The 21,689-nt window shown below is 44.2% G+C and overlaps 1 protein-coding gene across 2 annotated transcripts; it reads left to right on the top strand.

Annotated features, from left to right (window-relative positions):
- The first annotated feature begins 6 nt into the window (after positions 1 to 6).
- GTF2H3 (general transcription factor IIH subunit 3) lies at positions 7 to 16,381 on the top strand. Of its 2 annotated transcripts, XM_035097909.2 has the most exons (13): positions 7 to 66; positions 1,542 to 1,621; positions 2,422 to 2,528; positions 3,071 to 3,216; positions 4,491 to 4,553; positions 5,123 to 5,152; positions 7,664 to 7,692; positions 7,780 to 7,854; positions 8,888 to 8,941; positions 9,924 to 9,992; positions 11,737 to 11,872; positions 11,982 to 12,018; positions 12,747 to 16,380. In XM_035097909.2, exons 1-13 carry the CDS (start codon positions 57 to 59, stop codon positions 12,814 to 12,816), a joined length of 906 nt encoding a protein of 301 aa, XP_034953800.1. In that variant the 5' UTR covers positions 7 to 56; the 3' UTR covers positions 12,817 to 16,380. The 2 variants fall into 2 exon arrangements, with proteins under 2 accessions (XP_034953800.1, XP_060125858.1); XM_060269875.1 differs by lacking the exons at positions 7 to 66; positions 1,542 to 1,621 and adding an exon at positions 1,701 to 1,779 and having other exon boundaries at positions 12,747 to 16,381.
- Positions 16,382 to 21,689: the final 5,308 nt, after the last annotated feature.

Below are 21,689 nucleotides of genomic sequence, written 5' to 3'. Positions count from 1 at the left end.
GTGACCTCCTTCTCGAGCGACGGAAGTTCGCCTGCTCGTCCCTGCCGCGGGGCGATATGAGTGGAGGTGAGTCCGCGGCGTCTGGTGTCTCCTTCCCGCTGCTGCCCCAGGATTTCAGGAAAAAACGGGGCGGGGAAGGATCGGCGCTGCGATTCTGGCTCCTTCCCTGTGCTCCTGTTGAATTAGCCAGGAGTGAGGGAGGGAGTCTCGTGGCTGTCAAGTTCCTCTCTCTCTCTCTCTCTCTCTCTCTCTCTCTCTCTCTCTCTCTCTCTCTCTCTCTCTCTCTCTCTCTCTGTGTGTGTGTGTGTGTGTGTGTGTGTGTGTTTAAGTTCAGGTTCTGTGGTGTGGCTGCATCTGAGCATGTGCTGAGTGTTTTTCCTGGTCCCTAAATATGTGCAGAGCTCCTCCCCCTCTTTTTAAAAAAGAAAACTGAATTTAAAATGGGATCTAAGCACTCAGTGCTTAGCACACTTCTCACTCCTCCTTGGGATTCAGGTGTAAATATCGCTGCTAAACACCCACTGAAATGCACAAACGTATCTTCACACACACAGAGATCGGCTTTCATTTGGATGATGACAGCATTTGTGCTAACTGGAGCAAAATAATTGATTACAGCTTTCTCTCCTCCACTTTCACTCTCCCCCCTCTTCCTTTTCTGGCAACTCTCTTTGGCTTTTAGGGCTAGTAAAATTTTGTTTGCTTGGCATCCCTCCATTGCCTCCAGAGATAGAGATGCCAGCTGCCTACACATATGCTTACATTTCCTATCTGTAAAATGAGAACAATAGTATTTAACTCAAAGAGCTATTACAAAGATTTTCCTTTACAGTATTTTTTTACAATTATATCCCACCTGTCTTCCATCATAGAGTTCAAGGTTACACACACGTGGTTCCCATCAACACTATTCAGAAAGAAAGCAAGAAATGTAACTTCCGAGGGCTGCTGCTGTATCTTTTTAAAAATACATTGGAAGCTCTCCACACTGAGCAGGCTTGCTGTTATAGCACCTCTGTGGATGGATGTAGACTCACAGAATCATAGAATTGTAGATTTGGAAGGGGCCCTGAAGGACATCTAATCCAAGACCCTGCAATGCAGGAATCTCAGCTAAAGCATCCATCCACTCTAGAGGCTATCCACTTTCTGCTTAAAAACCTCCAAGGAAGAAGAGGCCACCACTGTTACACTGTTGTACAGCTCTTACTGTCAGAAAGTTCTTCCTGATGTTTAGTTGGAATCTCCTTTCTTCTGCCTGTAGATTAGGGGTGGGGAAGCTGTGTTCCTCCAGATGTTGTTGAATTCCAGTTTTCACCAAGCCCAGCCAACAGGGCCAATAAGGATAGTGGGAGTTGTAGGCCCACAGCATCTGGAGGGCCAGTGGTTCCTTGCACCTTCTGTTAATCTGTTCATCATTAAGAGACAGCAACAAACAAACTGGACATAGACTGTAAATTTCAATCTTCCTACAGAGCTGGGAAACTGTCAGCTAACGTTTTCACAGTTATGGGGGCTGATATTTCATTATTTTTTTCCAGATGATGAGCTGAACCTCCTAGTCATTGTTGTTGACACTAACCCTATTTGGTGGGGAAAGCAGGCATTAGGAGGCTCAGAGGTAGGACTTTCCCATTATATGTGAAACCTATGTCAGGATCATTGATTTTCTGTCCCTTTTTTAAAACAACAACAACAACAACACTTATTTGGATGCATTATTATAATTTAGATTGAAGTCTTCAGTGTTCCTGTGAGTCTGAAGAACTTCCAATTACTGTAAGTGTGTGGTCCTATGTCAGTTGTAGTTAGAACTGGACTGATAATCTGCTAATTCAGTGTGCTAATGTGCTGTGTTTAGTGCAGAGCCAGCACCAGGGGTCAGCATTGTTGAGCAGTTATCAAGGCCTGACAAAAAGTGGGCCTGTGCCACCTTAAGAACCCCTGAACTTGATGCTATTTCATGATGCTGTTGCCTTTGGTTCTCCTCTCTGAGCATCTGAGCAGTGATAAGAGGAGGATGACGAGCTCCTATCACCTTGCACTCTCTTTCTGGAGAGTTACAAGTGCCCCCACCCCCAACATTGACCACACACTAGTTTAGTGGGGATTATTTGTAGATGTAGCATGGTCTGAAAAAAACTTTCCTGTATTCTCTGAGTAAACCAAAATTTGTCTATAGTGTTCTTTAAATGAGGGGTGGGGAATCTGTTGTGGGACTTCAGCTCCCATGAGCTCCAGTCAGCATGACCAATGGTGAGGGATGGGTATTGTAGTCCAGCAACATCCTGTTTTATTTTATTATTTAAGTTACATTTTCTCTTCTTGTCATAAGTAAAGTTTGATGAGATCTTCACAAATTAAATTTCCAATTTTAAATGTGTGTGGTGTTTAATAATTCTCCCCTGCTTTTACCCACAGCTTACATTATCAAAATGCCTCGATGCAGCCATGGTGTTGGGAAATTCGCACTTATTTATGAACCGCAACAACAAACTGGCTGTGATAGCCAGCCATATACAGGAAAGGTATTGTAGCTTCTTGGATGGTTGTAGCTTTTTAATGGTCAGGCATTTGGAATTGAGCTGTGGATAGAATAGGAAGAGGTGTGGGTGGGTGATTCTGAAGTTAAACAGTAGTGGGATGGCTGGATCTCAGGCTTACTCTTCTTTGGAGCCTCACAAAAGATACCAAACTGGCTGTTCTTTGGAAACAGTACTGACAGTGATGACTCTTTTGTCTGATCCAGAAAGATAATTCATGTATTTGGACTTGCACCAGGTGAGCATGTGAATGATCCAGCAAGGCAATGTGTGAGCTCTGATTGCTCACCTAGAGAGCATGTAAATGACAAAGGGCAAAGGGGGCCTTACCGACCTCACAATGTTGCTGTGAAGATAAATGAGAACTGAACTCTAAAGCATTTTATATGCTGAAGTGTTTGATAGAAATCAGTAGGAACAAAATCATGCACATTTTCTTTTTACTTTTCATCTTGACTTTAATGCTGAATGTTGTCTGATGCTTCATATTGTGGCAAATAAGTTAATACAATTTCAATTTCTCTTAGTCGTTTCCTCTACCCTGGAAAACATTGGGCACCAGCTGATCTCTTTGGTGAATCTAATATATCTGGCAGCAAGGATGGAAAATATGAGTTGTTAACAACAATAAATGAAACTATTGCAGAAGAGATCAAGGACCTCATGACTAACAGTAAGATGAGAAGCTGGTTTGCTTTGCTTTGTTCTACAGCCTCTGTGTTTCCTACTTACCGGTACTTTTTTCCTAAACCATTTAACCCTATGACCAGGTATAGGGTTGACTTCCCTTAGAATGCATTACTGTGAGAGGCAGTTTTGCTTTATGTAAGGGATGGGGAACTTGGGGGCCTCCAGATGTTGTTCAACTCTAATCAGCCCCAGTCAATGTGGCCAATGGTCAGGACGTAACATCTGGAGGCCTACAGGCTTGGATGTCGACCCCTTGGGTGCTGCGCCATCCACTTTCTCTTTTTCCTTTGTGGCTGTTCCCTCCACCCAAGTTGACACAGACAATTGCCACCTGCTCTTATTTAGTCTTGAGAGAGGCCTACACTGCAAATACCATGTGTGATTTAAATGGCTATACTAGTGGTTCTCAAACTTTTTTCTCCGGGCCACACTTCCTGTAATTTTTTTAAAAAAAATTAATAAGAAAACAAAAAGAAACGATGCGTAGCAGTGCCTGATTTATGACATAGAACAAAATGGCATATCCAGAAAGTATAAAACAATGCAGCTTTTTAAGAACAGGAATCATTCCCAAGGTATAAGTGTAAATGAGTCTTGTCCAGCAATTCTGGATCTCAACCAGGATTGTCCTCAGTATCACGTAATGCTCTTGCTCTCATTTTGAAAAGATACCTATTCTTATTCTGCAAATAAAAAAATCACTTTGATACTATACTATACTGCACTGAAACGCTTAAATGTTTCTTTGATTGTCCTTGAATCTTTCTGCCACACTTGCCATTCTGTCCTGCCACACCCTTTGAGAACCCCTGCACTATAAATTTCTTTCTTTAGTTTCTAACATTTTAGATCTCCTTTCCCAGGCAGTCTCCCATCCAGGCACTGACAACCAGACCCAGACATGCTTAGCTTCCGCAAGGGAGTGGTCTCATGTGCCTTTGAATTATTCCCTAGAACAGAAGGCACCAACCTTTTCAGGCTTGTGGGCACATTTGCAAACTAGAGAACCTTGTGGGCATTGCACACATACCAGAACCAGGCACACAACACAACCTGTTCTATAAGCTACCATAGAATCCTTCTTTCAAGTCTAATTTCCATGGGGGAAGGAAATCCATAGCAAATGGTTAACAGGTTTTCATCATCATAAAGAACTACCTGTAGTTAAAGCATAATGTGCAATTAACACAATAAAGCCAAGAAATACCAAACCATGTACTCATTTTGTTTGTGTGTGTGATTTCTCTTTTGTGGCAGCTGAAATAAGAGGGCAGCAGACCGAATCATTACTGGCAGGATCTCTTGCTAAAGGAATTTGCTGTATCCTTCTGAAACCAGACTTTTAAAGTTTTTCCTGTTCTTTTCAAAACCATAGCATGGATATAATTTATGCAACCACTCCTGGATTTGTTGTATGTATGTGTTGTGCTGTCATTCTGCACCATACGTTATACAAGGTTTTATAAGCAAAAAAAGGGGGTGGGGGGAGAGCGGTAGGTCTCTGCCCCAAAGGAGCATCCAGTGTATACATACATCTTGACAGTGGAGCATCCAGTATACATTTGGACAGGGGGAAGGGAGAGATGGACAAGCATAGCAAGAGAGAACTGGGGGTGAATGAAGCTATCCATACTTAGGCTTGGTTGCAGTTCAGGAAGTAGGATTAAGGAGTTATGCTAAATGTTTAATGGAAAAGGCAAGGAGAGAGCTGATTGATGCCAAAGAGGTGGCAGTGCATAAAAATTCACCCATGGGAGCATAAAAAAGAGCCTTATATATCAGGCCAGATATATTTGTACCCATAGCCCAGAAATTCTGCTTTTATAACATCTGTTACATTAAGATGCTCTTATATTTAACAAATTACTCCTGAATATTACATGTCTTAGATATTCACAGGATGACTAAAGAGGGAAAAGGTACAGTATTATGCTTAACTCTGTAACAGATACTGGGTTTTTTAAAATAAAAAATGGGAACAAATTAAGAGAGAGAAATGTGGGTTGACTTTTTTCATCTTTATTACTCTGAATTGAATGATCTTAAAGATTTATTAATTGACCTTTGCATGTGTGTGTTGTTTTCTGTGCCGATATTAGATATAATTTGGCCTAATGCAAGCATACTTAGCCCTGGTTAACCTCTGAAACATAAAGCAAAACTGTAGTATAGCTCAGTGTTTCCCAACCTTGTGCCTCCAGATGTTTTGGGACTACAACTCCCATCATCCCTAGCTAGCAAGACCAGTGGTCAGGAATGATGGGAATTGTAGTCCGAAAACAGCTGGAGGCACAAGGTTGGGAAACACTGGTATAGCTTGCCAAACTAAGCTGTGGACTTGGAAGGCAAATTTGGGAAACCCCTGTTTTAAACTATGGTTTGCAATTAATCATGGTTGATGTTAACAAGAGTTTCTGAATTACAGTGGTGCCTCGCTAGACGAAATTAATTCGTTCCAGGACTCAATTCGTCCTACGAAAATTTCGTCTAGCGAGGCATCGTTTCCCATAGGAATGCATTAAAAGTCAATTAATGCGTTCCTATGGGCTCGGGGGGAACTGGTGGCAGCGGCGGCGCTTGTTCTCTTGGCTCGGGGAAGGCAGGCAGGCGCTTCCCCGAGCCAAGAGAGCAAGCGCCGCTGCTGCCAACAACAGAGCCGGAACGGACGAAGCTTCAGAAGCTTCGTCAGATCCGGCTCTGTCGGGCGGGGTGGGGGAAAGGCGAAGGAATGATCCTGCGCCTTGCCCCCACCTCTGCCAAGCCCCATGCCGGCGAGAAACGGTGAGAAACGGTGAGAAACGGTGAGAAACGGTGAGAAACGGTGAGAAACGGTGAGAAACGGTGAGAAACGGTGAGAAACGGTGAGAAACGGCGGCGGGGGAAGACGTCCCCCCGCCGCCGCGTCTTGCCTGCCTCCCCCGACATGGAGCGCGGCTTCAGACACCTCCGAAACCACGCTCCATGCCGGCTGTGCGCGGCAAGACACGGTGGCGGAGGAAGACCGTTCCCCCGCCGCCGCGTCTTGCCTGCTTCCCCCGACACACAGTGGGGATCGTAGGGGCTTGAGAAGCCTCTACGATCCCCGCTGTGTGACAGGCGTGATGGTGGGGGGACGCAGGAAAAATCCTGCGTTTCCCCCGCATCCCGCCTGTCACACAGCGGGGATCGTAGGGCGCTTGAGAAGCCCCTACAATCCCCACTGTGTGTCGGACGGGATGCGGGGGGGGGGGACGCAGGAGAAATACTGCGTTTCCCCCACATCCCGCCTGTTGAGGGGCTAGAGGCGGCGGCGGGAAAATACCTTCTACTGCTGCCGCCTCCCACCTGCCTCCCCCCACACGGAGCGCAACTTTGGAGGTCTCCGAAGTTGCGCTCAGTGTCGGGGCTGCGGGGCGAGAGGCGGCGGCGGGGAAATACCTTTTCCCGCCGCCGCCTTCCACCTGCCTCCCCCCACACTGAGCACAGCTTCGGAGGCAAAGGAAGATTAGCTGTCAGCTTCCCGCACTGACAGCAGATCTTCCTTTGCCGCTTTCTATGGCTGCGCTTCGTAAGACGAATGCCTCTCGCAACGCAAAACTCTTTCGTCTAGCGAGTTTTTCGTTGTGTGAGGCATTCGTAAAGCGAGGCACCACTGTATCTTTAAACGATGGTTTCATATCCTGTTTTCCAACCAGTCCTTAACAGTGTTTGGGGTACATAGGAAGCAGTCTTATAGCATGCCAGACTGTTTGTCTATCTAGCCCAGTTTGATCCAGTATGTGCCATTGTGGTCCCCTCCAGACTACAACTCACATCATCCCTGACCATTGCTCATGTGAGCTAAGGCTGGTAAGAGTTAGCAGGGGTTGGACTAGATCGGATAATAATAATAATAATAATAATAATAATAATAATAATAACAACAACAACAACAACAACAACAACAACAACAACAACAACAACAGCTACCTGTGATCTACTCTGACTGGCAGGAGCTCTTCAGGGTCTCAGTCAGAGAAGGATCTTCCCATCACTTCATAGAATCATAGAATTGTAGAGTTGGAAGGGACCACAAGAATCATCTACCCCAACCCCTTGCAATGCAGGAATTTTTTGCCCAACATGGGGCTCGAACTCATGACTCTGGGATTAAGAGTCCCATGCTCTACCGACTGAGCTGCCAAGGCAGATTCCTGGATTCTTTTTTAAAAAGGAAAAACTGGAGATGTCAGGTGTTGAACCTGCAACTCTACATGCCAAGCATGTGCTCTGCTACTGAGCTATGATTATAGTCAGGTGATTTGGCATTTAACTTTCCTTAAAGAAAACAAAGTATGGAGACTGCATAGAGATTTTGTGAACAGATTGACAGCAAAGCTTTGGAGTTTGATGCAATTATATATATATATTTCTCCTCTTTCCCCCTCCCCCTCCCCTCCTTCAATATGCAGCCAGCCAGGAAATCAAGTCTAGGATTTTGGTAAGACTTTTCAGATTTCCTTACAAATCCTGAATCCCAGCACTTGGTCAGTATTGTAGACTAAGAAATGCCAATTTCTTCACCCAGGTCATAAAAGCTGCTGAAGACAGTGCGTTGCAGTACATGAACTTCATGAATGTGATCTTTGCAGCCCAGAAACAGGTGATGCCAATAGTTGATTATGACACCAGTAGTATTTCTTAACATGCTAAAATCCCGTCAGTCCACCCGCTCCTTGGGCTGCTTCTCCCCTGGGTGCCTCAGCAGAGGTCGCCAGGGACGGGAAAGTGCCAGCGCTGCTCTTGCCAGCAGTGCAACGGAGCTTAACTACGCCTCTGGATATTGTCCCAGCCCTGATTTTTAAAACTAACCACTCTGTGTTGTGTTCAAGACTTGGGGACGGACGGACTGACAGTTAAAAATGCACACACAGACACACAAACGAAAGCACCTTTAAAAACATAACATGACTGGAGACCCTGCAGCCCTTTGGATTCTGTTGGGGTCTGACTCCCATCAGTGGGCGTAATCTCCGGGGAGGGCGAGGATCGTGGATCGGGCGGGATGGGGAAGGGGATGATCTCTGGGGTGGGCGGGGATCCCTGGGGAGTGGGGTGGTGCACCTTTGGAGGTGGTGTGATCGGATCGGCCTGTTCCCTGAGGGGGGGATCTCTGGGGTAGGTACCTCCGTGGCAGGCGGGGGTCCTTGGGGAGTGGGCTATTGTTGGGGTGGCCTGGTCCCTGGCAGAGGTCTGGTCTCTGTGGTGGGGTGGGTCCTGGGGTGGATGGGGAGTGGGCAGGATTTTGGCAGTATGTTGGATGTTTGTTGGATGTCCACTGGAGGGGGCACTTTTTTGTACAGAAATCCAGGTTTCTACCTGTCCTAGGTGTGTCATCTGGCCAATGTAAGTGGATAGAGACACTCCCACATGCGCACCCGATGTTGTGGGCAAATTTGAGGGCAATCGGGCAAGCGGTTGTGGAGAAAGGTGCGGCTGTACAAACATGCGCCTTCTACATTTTTATATATATATAGATTTTCACTTTTTATATTGCATCCTTGTGAACCACCTAGAGATGTTTCTAGTTACGTGGTATATATACTGTAAATGGTTTAAGTAAAAAGAGAAAACTCCTCTCTCCTTTACTCCCTTTTCCAATAAAACCTAACTCTCATCTTCTCCTGGTTTTTCAGAATGTTTTGATTGACGCCTGCGTTCTGGATTCTGATTCAGGGCTCTTGCAGCAGGTAAGAAGTATGTTGCTGAGTAATTGTCATTGGCTGCATAAATTTGGAGTAGGTGGGGCAGGGACGGGAAAGAAGAGTGAGAAGTCGTCCAGACAAAGGAGGCACAGCTGCTGGTTGTTGTACTTTAGTTTCCAGAATGCATTAGTTGTGATTCCTGCACTGCAGGGGGCTGGTCTAGGGGTCAGCAACCTTTTTCAGCAGGGGGCCGGTCCACTGTCCCTCACACCTTGTGGGGGCCGGATAATTTTTTTTGGGGGGGGGGAGTATGAACAAATTCCTATGCCCCACAAATAACCCAGAGATGCATTTTAAATAAAAATTTAAGTAAAAACATGCTGATTCTCGGACCACCCACAGGCCGGATTTAGAAGGTGATTGGGCCGCATCCGGCCCCCAGGCCTTAGGTTGCCTACCCCTGGACTAGGTGACCCTTGGGGTCCCTTCTAACTCTACAATTCTATGATTTGCCTTCCTTGGCTGTCTGGCTGTCCTGCAAATAGATTATAGTGTTAGGAAGCGTTTTGATCAGCATCCCAGTAGAAATCACAGCACAATCTGGCGAGGTAATTGCAGCACATCTGACTGTTATCATTGTACACCATTTGCATTATTTGCACATTGTTTGAGTATGGAAAGTATTATTATCTAGGAATTATTTTGCAGGGGAGGGGCTTCCGTGGGCTTGAAGTAAATTTTAGAATATCAAGATATCTAGAAAATAGGAAGAGGTCGTGACAGTCATGAGGTCTAGGAGCTAGGCACATAGGAAGATTCCTTATGCTGAGTCAAGCCATTCCCTAAGCTGAGTCCACCTCGTTTTACTGGTAGCAACTCTTTCAGACGGGGTCTTTCCTAATCTTACCTGAATAATCCAGGATTGAGCATTGGGCCTTCTGCATGCAAAGCATATGTTCTACCACTAAGCTGCTTACTTCCTCCTGGTGTTACACTGTTTTTAAAGTAATAGCACCATGTTTTCCAGGCTTGCGATATTACTGGTGGCATTTACTTGAAAGTTCCCCATATGCCATCTCTGCTGCAGTATTTGCTGGTGAGTTCCACTTTTCCAATCAATCACCTCTATATTAATTCTGGTTCAAAAGTGCTCCATGAACAAGCTTTTATAAATTGTTGCCTGCATTTTGTGTGATGATCTGTAAAGTGCCCCTTTTCTTCTTGACATATGGGATGGCCAAACCTTTAGTGGCCTTGGATTGATTCTCAGAGCCGTGATTTACAGTTTTTGAAAACTTTCCAGGGAGGATAAAAAATAATAATTGTGCTAACATTTTGGATAGGTAGACTTTGCTCCATAGAGGATAGCTGTAGAAGAGGCCCTCAGTCATGAGATAAAATCAGGGGTCAGCAAACTTTTTCAGCAGGGGGCCGCTCCACTGTCCCTCAGACCTTGTGGGGGGCCGGACTATATTTTTTGGGCGTGGGGGGATGAACGAATTCCTATGCCCCACAAATAACCCAGAGATGCATTTTAAATAAAAGGATACATTCTACTCGTGCCAAAGCACGCTGATTTCCGGACTGTCTGCGGCCAGATTTAGAAGGCGATTGGGAATGCACTGTGCTTGCGAGCTGCCAAAGACAACTGACTAACCACCACTGGAAACAAAGCAATGGGCTCAGCAGACTTTGGCTTTATCCAGGAAGCAAATCCTTAACATTCTTAGTCCTCACATCCAGGTGTGGGCAAACTTAAGGCTTGTGGAATTTACCTGGGTGTCAGCATCTTTTTTATACTGGAACCCCAATGTCTCCCAACTAGAGCCAGGTGTGAAACAGTGGCTCATTGGGTGGCGCCAGTTGCCAAATGAACCCCTTGAACTACACACTGGAGTGACCAGGATATGCAAGGTCAAAACCACATCTGCGTTACTATGGTCAAGGATTCTAACAATGTAGTTTAGAAAAAAACACTGTGGGGACGTTTATATAATTTAGCAGAGTTTAAACGATCCCCTGTTTGAGTTTATGCAACGACAAGCAGGTTGCTAACTCGTTTGAGTCCTATCAATAATTATACCTTCCTGATTGATAATAATCCCTTTCTGTCCCTCTTAAAGAAAACACACATGAATCTGAATCATATTAACATAAACTACTTTACTATCAGATTCATTCAGTTTACAGAGTTGTTCCTGAAGGCAGGCTTAAGTTAAATAACAGATAAACTATATACAGTGGTACCTCTGGATATGTACGGTACTCGATCCGTTCCAGGGTTCCGTTCTCACCCCGAAAAGTACGTATCCGGAGCGGCGCTTCAGCGCATGCACGAAGCGCTGATAGAGTGCTTCAGCACATGCACAAAGAGCACAGAACGCTTCTGTGCATGTGCACGCGGCGGAACCCAGAAGTAAACACTTCTGGGTCCGCTGCATTCTTAAGCTGAAAATATGCAACATAACCAGAGGTATGACTGTACTAGATAGTAGTGAATCATGAGAAGACTGCATCTTGAGTATTACCAGTTAACACACCTAGCAGCAACCAAACAACTGACAAAGCTGCATGCTACATAGAGGTAGTTAGTCCTCTCGGAATGTTAGACTTGACTGACAGCTTTATATCCCACAAAAACTTACTGTGTTGTGACAATTGGGAGTTGGAAACTCCTGTCAATCATTGCAGATCACCCTGTGCTTTTCTAATGCATCCTAATCTACCTTCACCTGACCCCTACTTTAATCTAGCCGTGTTCTCTGAAGTTAGAAAGCTGCTGCTATTTATTATTATTATTATTATTATTATTATTATTATTATTATTATTATTATTACAGTGGGTATATCTGCCTGACCAAGAACAAAGATCCCAGCTAATTCTCCCACCCCCTGTTCATGTTGACTACCGAGCTGCCTGCTTCTGCCACAGAAATCTCATTGAAATCGGTTATGTCTGCTCTGTGTGTTTGTCAAGTAAGTCTTATTATCCGATTGGTTTTCCCAGGTTTTGATTGATTTCTGCAGCCTTCCTTAACCAGTTTACAGTCTGAATGTATCTGTTGTTGTTCTTTTGTCCGCACAGTATTCTGCAGCTTCAGTCCAATTTGCACCACTTGCGAGTAAGTGACCTTGATACATAATTTTATATATATTTATTTAAAATAAAACATGTCCAGGTAGGCTTGGACATGCATTTGTTCTGCATTCTCTGCATAAAAGCAACAAAAAGTTTCTGGCCCTCATTGTTGCAGAGAGAGGGGTTCAGACATGCGTCCATCATGTTTATGGGAACTGGAACTGGGCATAGTTTTCAGTAGTTTGTGGACAGGAATTTGACCCCTTCCCCTTCTTAACTGCATGACCCTACTAGACATGTCGAATATTCAGGACAAATAAAAAGTACTTGTTCACACAATGCATGTGGAATTTGCTCCCACAATAAGTGATGATGGCCACCAGCTGGGACAACTTTAAAATAGTAGACAAATTATGGCAGATGTGGCTACCAATGGCTGTTGGCCACAATGGCCACATTCTGCCTCCACTGTCAGAGGTAGTTTGCCTCTGGACACAGGACCTAGGAACTGTGGATGAGGCGAGTACTGTTGCACTCGGGTTCTCCTTGTGGGCTTCCCATAGGCACCTGGAGCAAGGTGAGAGCAGTTAGGTAACAAAAGCAACACCAGGTGAAGCAAGCCACTGTTACTTTGCCTGATTGCAAGACTAATCCTGGATTGTTCAACACCTCTTAGATAAAACAAACAATGGCTTAATGTTATGTGTGAACATATCTGCAGGTGCAGCTTCTAGCAACCCAGCCAGGATTATTATTTTTTTGTCATTCTAGGACTGCATTCAAGATTTCACTGCCAGCTGTCATGAAGGCTAAGAAAAAGAAATTGAAATTGGCTGTTTAACAGCATCGTTGGTGTATGTGAATTTCAGATTGTAGCTGTTAAGCTACCGATGTTGGTTACGGGACACTGGAAAAGAGGGACCTGTATGACAATCCCTGGGGCTAAACATTTTGGAACAGCCACATAAGTTGGATGCAGCTAGTCTGTTCAGTGGCCCATGTTGACACTTAAAACTTCTGCTATATTATAAAGTCAGGATGGTTAATGTGTAACTGCCTTGAACCAACGGCTTCAGCTAGTGCAGCTGTAAAGCCAGAAATGTGTAAAGCCAAGCGTGATGAATCTCTAATATAGCGTCCTTGGACCAACTGCTCCATTTGGTACAAATCAAATCAATTTGAATTATTTAAATAGAAATCTAATATTTGCTTTAGGAACTGAAATTTTGGGGCTCCTGGGCTGGTCCTGTAGAGCTCCTTTCAAATTAGTAGAAAGAACTGTCGATTTAAAGACTGCTCTGAGCTATGGTTTTCAGTACGGTTAACAATGCATCTTAGGTATTTGTCCACCCCCATCACGCTTTTTAATAGTGATCACTACATCTGCTTCTAAACAGAGCCAGTTCAGCCAAAATTTAAGCTGGAACAAGCAGATTAACCTATCACAGTTAAATGCCACTATTGAAAGCACACCAACAACTGCTTGACAATTTCAGTAATGAAACTGACCGAGTGGCTTATCCTGTCTCATGTTTGACCAGCCACAAGGAAAGATTGAATGAATAGTGTGCTTTTCTCCTTTTCTGTACTTCTGGCAGAAAACCTCTGCCATGTGATCTTATTTCCTTGAATGTTGGACATGGTTCCAGCACAGCCAAAACACACTTTCTTTCATCCTTCCACAAACAGTTGTCTCTGTGTGCTTTGCTTCCTGAGCCCAAATTTAAAGATTTATGTTACATTTGGTGGTCTATCAGGAACCAGTGTTTTCTAGAGACCCTATAACTTATTGACAGGCCTGTATATTATACTGAATCTTTGCCATCTCAATGCTGTTTTGTTTTACAAATGTTTTGTAACTTTTCCTTAATAAACTGCTTCTAGGAAAACAGGATTCGGGTGTTTTCCTTGTAACAGCCTATAATTTATTTGAAGAGCTTTCCCATAGGCAAGACCCTTCACAGGAACCACCATTGACGGACAGACATAAAATCAGACACATTTAGAAGGGGCCTATGCAGGATATCTGCACAAGAAACGGGTAGGAGGTGAGCAAGTGCACAGTCCTCTGGCCCACTAAACTGCATAGCTACTTTAGTTAGTTAAAAATGCACGTCCCACTTTCCTTTAATTGCAAAAAGCATCAAAGCAGCTTACAAAGAAGTTCATAAAATGACTTAAAAATGCAATTTTTAAAAGTTCAATTACCTGAACAGCAGAATCAGGAGCAGGACAAAACAGTCAAATTTAACCTACATTGAAAGGTGCCTGAAGCAAAAAAATACAGGAGGGAAATGGAGCCACAAGACAGAAGCCTCAGTAGAAAAGGACCCATCTCATGTTCCATGAGGTTTTGAAAGCAGCGCCTTCAACATTGGATGCAGGACAATCTGGGAGGAGGTAGTCCTTCAAGTGTCCTGGTCCCAAACTGTTTGGGCTTTATAGGTAAGAACAGGCATGCTGAATTTCATCCAGAAATTAACTTGAAGTCGATGCAAACGAAATAAAACTGGAGGCTAATTGTTCACAGAGCAGCCTCCCAAAATCAGTCCAGTGGCTGCAGGCTGTGTAATGAGTGGGTAACGTACAAATGATAGATTGGCTTGGAAAATTATCTGCTTTTCCAATTTTGCAGGAAAGCAATTTGCCTCTTTTCTGAGTCAAGCAAAGGTGAGCAGGAATGAGGTCAGCCATCCCTTGTAATAGCCATCTCTTTGAATTGGGTCCAAAAATGGACCAGAAGTCACTGCAGGTGATATAACAGTGGAGTTGCATGCTCAGAAAATCAACCGTGATCTAGATCCTGACATCAGCAGCTGACATTTATAAGACTCCTATGTGTGCGTTAGTAATTTATGACCTATTAATTGCCTGAAAAGAAGTGTGGGGAACTGAATTACTTTCAATATACAGAATTCAGCCTGATCCACCTGCTGGCAGTTGCTACCACTCACCTGCAACCGGGTTAGTAGCTGTTTACAAGCCTACATTACTCAGTCCTAGAGAAGTCTTCTCTATTCACATATTTCCTCAAATGTGCATGTGAACAAACTTATACCGTACATAAAACTGCAATCTCGTACATGTCTACAAAAATAAGTCCCATTGAGTTCAGTGATTATGCCAGGCTTAAGTGTGGATTGCAGTAGGATTGCAGCCTAGCCCACCTCTCGAGTGGGACGGAGTGTTATATTGCCAGTGGAAACTATGGTTACCTTTCACTTTTTTTTTTTTAATTTGTTGATAATTCCGTGAAAGTTCATGGATGGCATCATGTGACCAGTAAGAGGCAATTAACTTCCACTTCCTGTTCATTCCTCCTTGCTGTCTGGGCATTTGTATATATTCGCTGCCAGCAGACAGTCTGGGAAATAAAAGATTGGTTGCCTGTGGGTGGAAAACACAGAAGAGCCAGTTCAGACATTCAGGCTTGCACAGAACTCTCAAATCACTTTTGAATCCCACCTTTCTTCCAGAGAATTTGGGCTGATTTTATGTTGCAGGACTGCGGAAATGGATCTGACGTGGAAGGCCAGATCCTTGTATCTGCCCTTACCTAGGAGAAAATCCCACTGAACGCAACATGACTTACTCCTGAGTAGAGATACATGGGATCATGCTGCTATTGTATGCCACTTTTTAAATCCTGGAAATAACCATGTGAGTTAGGTTAAGCAAGGACAGATGTTGCCGAACTACAATTCCCAGCAGTCCCAGCAAAGTTCTCCGTTTCTTGCCTGGAACGTTACATTTTAAAGATCCAATTCTCCCTGGGTGTCAAGCTTACATTGCAAAACCTTTGGAGTGTGAGTTGCAGGAACCTATCGTCCAATGGCTGAAAAGAAGCCAGGGCCTGATTGGGTGTGTGGCTTGCTGCCTTGGGTCTTCCAGCTGCTCTTGCTGGAAGCCAGAGAAGAAAACTGGATGCTGGAGAATGTCCTCTGGGAACCTCTTTCCATAGTCATGGTGGATGACCCTGTCCTGATTATGACCCCGGGGGTCAGTTTCTTCCTCATGAGCAGACTGAACTGTTTTCTTTCCTCGTCCAGTTGTCGCAGCCTGCTCAGCTTCTGCTGTTCCAGTTTCTTTATAGTCTGGAAACGAACAATGAAGGGAGGGAAAAGCTTGAAAGGAGTCATACAATCAACTAAGAATCCTCCTGTACTTCAGAAATCTGCCATGATTTTGTGCAGGTGGCAAAAGACAGCAGAGAGACTTCCAACGCTAGAATGCTGCGCTCAACAGATCTGGCCCTTACCCTAATGATCCTCGGATGAAGGGTGATATAGAAATTTAATAAACAACAACAAAAACATCTGCTGAGGGTGAGGGAAGGCAATGAAACTGGTCACCTTACCATTGTTAGGTCCTTCTGCTCCTTGAGAAACTTATTCTTAACCTGCTGGGGTGCTGTCAGCAAATCTGAAAGGCAGAGTGAATAGAAAGGGTCGTTCTTATATAGGAATGCCAGGCAGATCCTTGGATCAGCATCCATGGGTGTTTCTTTGATGTCCGTCTTTTGAAAGTGGTGGGGAAGCAACTCTCTCTCTCTCTTTCTCTCTCTCCTCACTTCTGGAATTACTGGGCCCTTGGCAGACACGCAGAAGAGACCTTGCTCTCAAATAGCGTGGGAGGTGGATGACAAGGATATCCTGCATCACTGGTTGAAGCTGGCTGGATATCTCCTCACCAGCCATGCACAACACCAGCTGCTAAACATTCACCCGGTCTTTGAGGGAGGTCAGGCAAGTGAAGCTTAACTTTTCCGCACAAAGCTCTGGTTATTTCAAGCTCCTTTTCAATCTCTCTTTTCGCCAACCTTGCTTTTAGAAAGGATATTATGGACAGAAAACACTTTCCAGTGCTGTCTTGAGTTGGCTATATCAGTTGCAGGCATAAAGTATAGTTTTGCTTCTGCTGTTGAGTTAGGAGGTGTATGCTATTAATATTTGTTTTTTTTAAAAAAAATTGAATGGGACTGAACTGTTTAAGATAAACCAGCAATATACTGTAGCTTTATATCACAGTTGAAGCACATTATTTTCTTCAAAGAATTCTGGGCACCGTAATTTATTTATGGTTTGTGTTGGTTAAAAGAATGGATTACATTGGATAATGCAGACATCCTGGATTTAGAAGGTCATGATTTAAAATTCAGCTGGCATGCATGTTTATGGTATGGGAAGGTAAAAACTTACAAAAGTTTTACAAACCATATTCTAAGGAAGAATTTGTATAGAGTTTGGGAGAAATATTAAAGTCTGCTGGAAAGGTAAACATCTTTATGGCTATCTCCTGTTGAGGCTATTGCAATAAAGAGAGTTAATATGGATAGATAGTGGGCAACTTACAGGGAATTGCTATACTTCACAGAGGGGGAACCCAAACTGAAATCAATGGAAAGTGTAAGGAGCCATGTTACAGGCTGGCTACAATATCATCAGTTATATGAAATGTTTAAAATAAACAGGAAAAATGTTTTTTTGGACCAAAGCTCACAATTTGAAAAACAACTCCTACAAAATAAAGAAAAACCTTTATCTAAAATGTACAATTTGTTATTAGAGTGGGAAACAAAAGACAAGCTTGTCAAAGCCTCTATGACACATTGGGCAATAGATATAGGACACAATATAGATTTTAATCTTTGGGGAAAAGTTTGGAAGAGTGATCTGAAATTTACAGCATGTTATTCCTTGAAGGAGAACTACCTGAAAATGATTTACAGATGGTCTCTAAATTCTAGTAGACTTGCTAAGATGTATAACACTGAATCAGATAAGTGTTAGAGATGTAATGAGACTGAGGGTACGTTCTACCATAAGTGGTGGACCTGTAAAAGGGTAAAAGAGTATTGGGAACTGAAAAAAATGTTTAAAAGAACTCCCCCCCCCAAAAAAAACAACCCGTCGTTTTTGTTGGGGATAACTCAGATGGAAATTCCCAGGTGTCTGAAAAGGTTATTTATGTATGCCACTACTGCGGCTCGTGCTTTGCTAGCCCAAAAATGGAAAACGAGTGAAGTCCTGACTTAAGAAGATTGGCAACTTAAACTGATGGAATATGTACAGCTTGCAGACTTAACATCTATATATATATTAATGTAGGCATTGCACATGCGGAGGTCACAGCCTTTCTCCGTAACTGCTGAACCATAATGTAACAAATTTGGCCACAACGTACCTTGCCCATCAGGGAGGGATCTGGCATATTCCCCCCCCCAAAAAAACCACACCTTTCACACCTAAAATAATGATTAAATACAAAAAAAGTGGCGCCCAAATTAGACGTTACCACCAGAAGCTCTGAAGACTCCAGCAGCTGCGCTGCCTGATGACATCACAAAATTCCACAGCAACCAACAAAAAACAGTCCTTTTGCAGCAACAAGGCCCAGCTTTTTCAATAGGCCACAGCATTGCCAAGCAGGGAAAAACTAACAGAATAATGAAGGGCCTTTCACAAGGGGAGAGGGGGCACAGGGATGAGGCACAACAAAGGGAGGGGGGAAACACATAGCCATTGGGGGGGCCCTGAGTCAGCCAAAGCAGTGGGGGGGGGGGGTGTTGAGACAGGGAAAAATGAGTAGCCCGACCGCCAAAACGGCCATTCCACCTCCAAAGCCCAAAGCCTCTCCCGGTGGCTGCATTATTAAATGCCTGGCAGCATTAGGTAGTCATTCATCATTTCCCCTAACATGCACTTGTGGGCACAGCGAGGGGTTTTTGCTTTTTAATTTAGTGGGCGTTGTGTCACATGCGAGGCTACGGTGGCCATTTTAAGTAAGGGCAATTGTGCCCCTTTTAACCTAGGCTTTATACTATGACTGATTGCCAGCCTCTGCGTCTTTAAAAAAACACAGCAACCATGAGAGTTAAACTACCGTGAGAGTTAAACTACAGTGCTCATAATTCTTTGAGAGAAATGATGTGTTTCAAATGAGCTTTAAAGTTATAGTGTGTACACAGCTCCAGACCTGCTTAGCTTTAGCTCCATGTGTCTTCAGACCATTTCCATGTATATGGAATAGTCCTATTTAGCAGAGGTTTTAAGGAGCATTGTGGGCTCTGCTCCATTAAAGTTGCTGCCATAATAAGTTCTAAGAATGCTTAGTAAGAACCACTGGACACAGAAAACTTAATTCCAAGTAGACACACATGGAGTTGCACTGTTAATCCGTTAGTGTTTAAGGTGCCATGAGATTGCTTGTTTGAGTCTACTTCTGGCAGTTCCTCAGTGACATCCTCTGCTCAGAAAAGGAGAATGTGGGCCTATCTTTAAAGAGAACAGTGAGGAAAAAAAGTGTATTTTTGTAAATATATGTTGCATGGAGTTGTGTGTGTACGGTAGCTTCATTGGTGTCACGGTGACATTACAGAGGAATTTGTACTGTGCTTGGGGTCCTGATTATAAATCAACACCTGCATATTACGGACTCACAGGGCGTAAGCATTGCATGGGGTCACCACGGTGTTATGGTCGAACAGGTACAGACACATCTTGGTAAGAAATGAGGACTGTAAAGTGAGAAATCCATGGTTTGTTTTTCTTCAACTTTTCAGGGAAAGTAATCAGGTTCAATTACAGAATGAGGAGCTACAGTGAGGCATAATAGTAGTAGTAGTAGTAGTAGTAGTAGTAGTTGTTGTTGTTGTTATGTTTATTTCTTTATACCCCACCTTTTTCCCTGACAGGGACTCAAGATAAAAATAATAACAGATAAAAATAATAACAGCTAAAAACAAATGGGATGTAACTAAGGTGTGTGTCACTGTGGCCAAATCAGGCATCTCAAGGAGCAGGCACAGCTGGCACCCTAGCTTTAACTGTGAAAATGCACTTGTGGCCACTGCAGAGACCTGGGCATCCAGGCTCAGGGCTGAGTCCAGGAGCATGCCCAAACTGCAAACTTGTGTCTTCAAGGGGAGTGTTACCCCATTCAGCACAGCTGAATTTCTGCTCCCTGTTCTGCCTTCCAACTGACCAAGAGCATCTGTTCTTGTCTGGATTAAGTTTCAGTTTGTTCACCCTCATCCAGTCCATTACCAATGACAGACATCAGTATAGAACCAAGACAGCTTCATTAGATTTAGGTGGAAAGGAGAAAAAGCACTGGGTGTTATCAGCATGCTAGTGACATCAAACACCAAAATTTCAGACCACCTTTTCCAGCAGTTTGATGTAAATGTTATATAACATGGCAGACAGAACAGAACTCTGAGGGACCACGCAGACCAACGGCCAAGATGTCAAACAGGAGCCCCTCAGCACTACCTTCTGGGTGTGCCCTGCCAGAAAGGAATGGAGCCATGGTAAAACTGTGCTTCCAAGTTCCATCCCAGCAAGGTGACCCAGACGGACAGCCAACAGGGACACACACATTCAGTCCCGTCCCCAGTGTAAGACATCTACCAAGGCGACCAGTCATCTTTGTCCCATAACCAGGCCTGAAACCATATTGAAATGGATCTAGATCAGGCATCCCCAAACTTCGGCCCTCCAGATGTTTTGGCCTACAACTCCCATGATCCCTAGCTAACAGGACCAGTGGTTGGGGAAGATGGGAATTGTAGTCCAAAACATCTGGAGGGCCGATGTTTGGGGATGCCTGATCTAGATTATCCCTTTCCTCCAGAAACCCTGGAGATGCCACCACATGTTCCAGTCCTTGCTCAAGAATGGGATATTAGAGACTGGTCAAAAATTATCCAATATGGTGGGATCCAGGGAGGGCTTTAAAAAGAAGTCTTATAACTGCCTCTTTTGGGCCTGCTGGAACTGTGCCTTGTTGTAAGGAGGCACTGACCACTTGCCTTCACCCACTCAGTCAGTCCCCTGCTGGCCATTTCGATGAGCCAGGAAGGACAAGGATCTAGCACACATGTGGTAGCTCTCACATTTTCAAGGATCCTGTTCACATTGAAAATGTAAAAATATCCATTAACAACAGACAAGCAAAGGCCAAAGTTACATCCACCAGACTTGTATCAATTATAGTGTCCAAGTCAGAATGGATCTGAATAATTTTGTCAGGGAAGTGCTGAGCAAAGAGTTCACAGCGGGCCATTGAGTGGTCTAACTCTCCTTGTGTGGGTCAGAGTGTAAAAGACAGCTCCTCACTGATACAAAGGAGGCAGAGAAAAAAGATTTATTTGCTCCCTGCACTGCCACAGAGTAGGGCTTCAAAGAGGCTCGAGGCTGTATCCTGCGCTTGGTCAGACTCATTTCATCACAGAGAACCAGGGGACACTCAGAAGCAATCATATCCACTGGCCGGGTCATTTATCTGTTCCAGAAGTCCACCAGGGCTTTGATGGTTGCTTGACAAGGTGACAGGAAACTCCTCAAGAGCCACCAGGAATCCATTCGGATCCATCAGTCTCCTGGGGCAGACCATCTTAATTGGTTGGCCCCACACTTGCAGAGGCTCTGAGTTCCAAGCAGTCTAATACCTGGCAACCCAGGTATATAGCTAGAATGCATCCCACAGTTTGTGGGAATATTTAGGAGCGATAATAGCAAGTACTTCTTACTGTAGCGCGTGGTAAAACTATGGAACTTGCTCCCACAGGCGGCAGTGATGGCCACCAACCTAGATGGCTTTAAATGAAGACTAGACAAATTTAAGGAGGCTATTAGGGGAGAGTGTTATTGTGCTCAGATCTTGTTTGTTTGTTTCCCACGGGCATCTGGTTGGCCATTGCGATAACAGGAT

Source organism: Zootoca vivipara, chromosome 17 (genome assembly GCF_963506605.1).
Source record: "Zootoca vivipara chromosome 17, rZooViv1.1, whole genome shotgun sequence".
NCBI lineage: Eukaryota > Metazoa > Chordata > Lepidosauria > Squamata > Lacertidae > Zootoca > Zootoca vivipara.
The sequence above is the reverse complement of the archived record's forward strand: the minus strand, read 5'-3'. Positions and strand labels throughout refer to the sequence as shown.

Bases quoted from the DNA above. Each gene is read 5' to 3' on its own strand.
- GTF2H3 (XM_035097909.2), top strand. The intron at 7,693-7,779 runs GTAAGACTTTTC...TTCTTCACCCAG, and splicing joins AAATCAAGTCTAGGATTTTG to GTCATAAAAGCTGCTGAAGA. The intron at 7,855-8,887 runs GTGATGCCAATA...CTGGTTTTTCAG, and splicing joins TCTTTGCAGCCCAGAAACAG to AATGTTTTGATTGACGCCTG.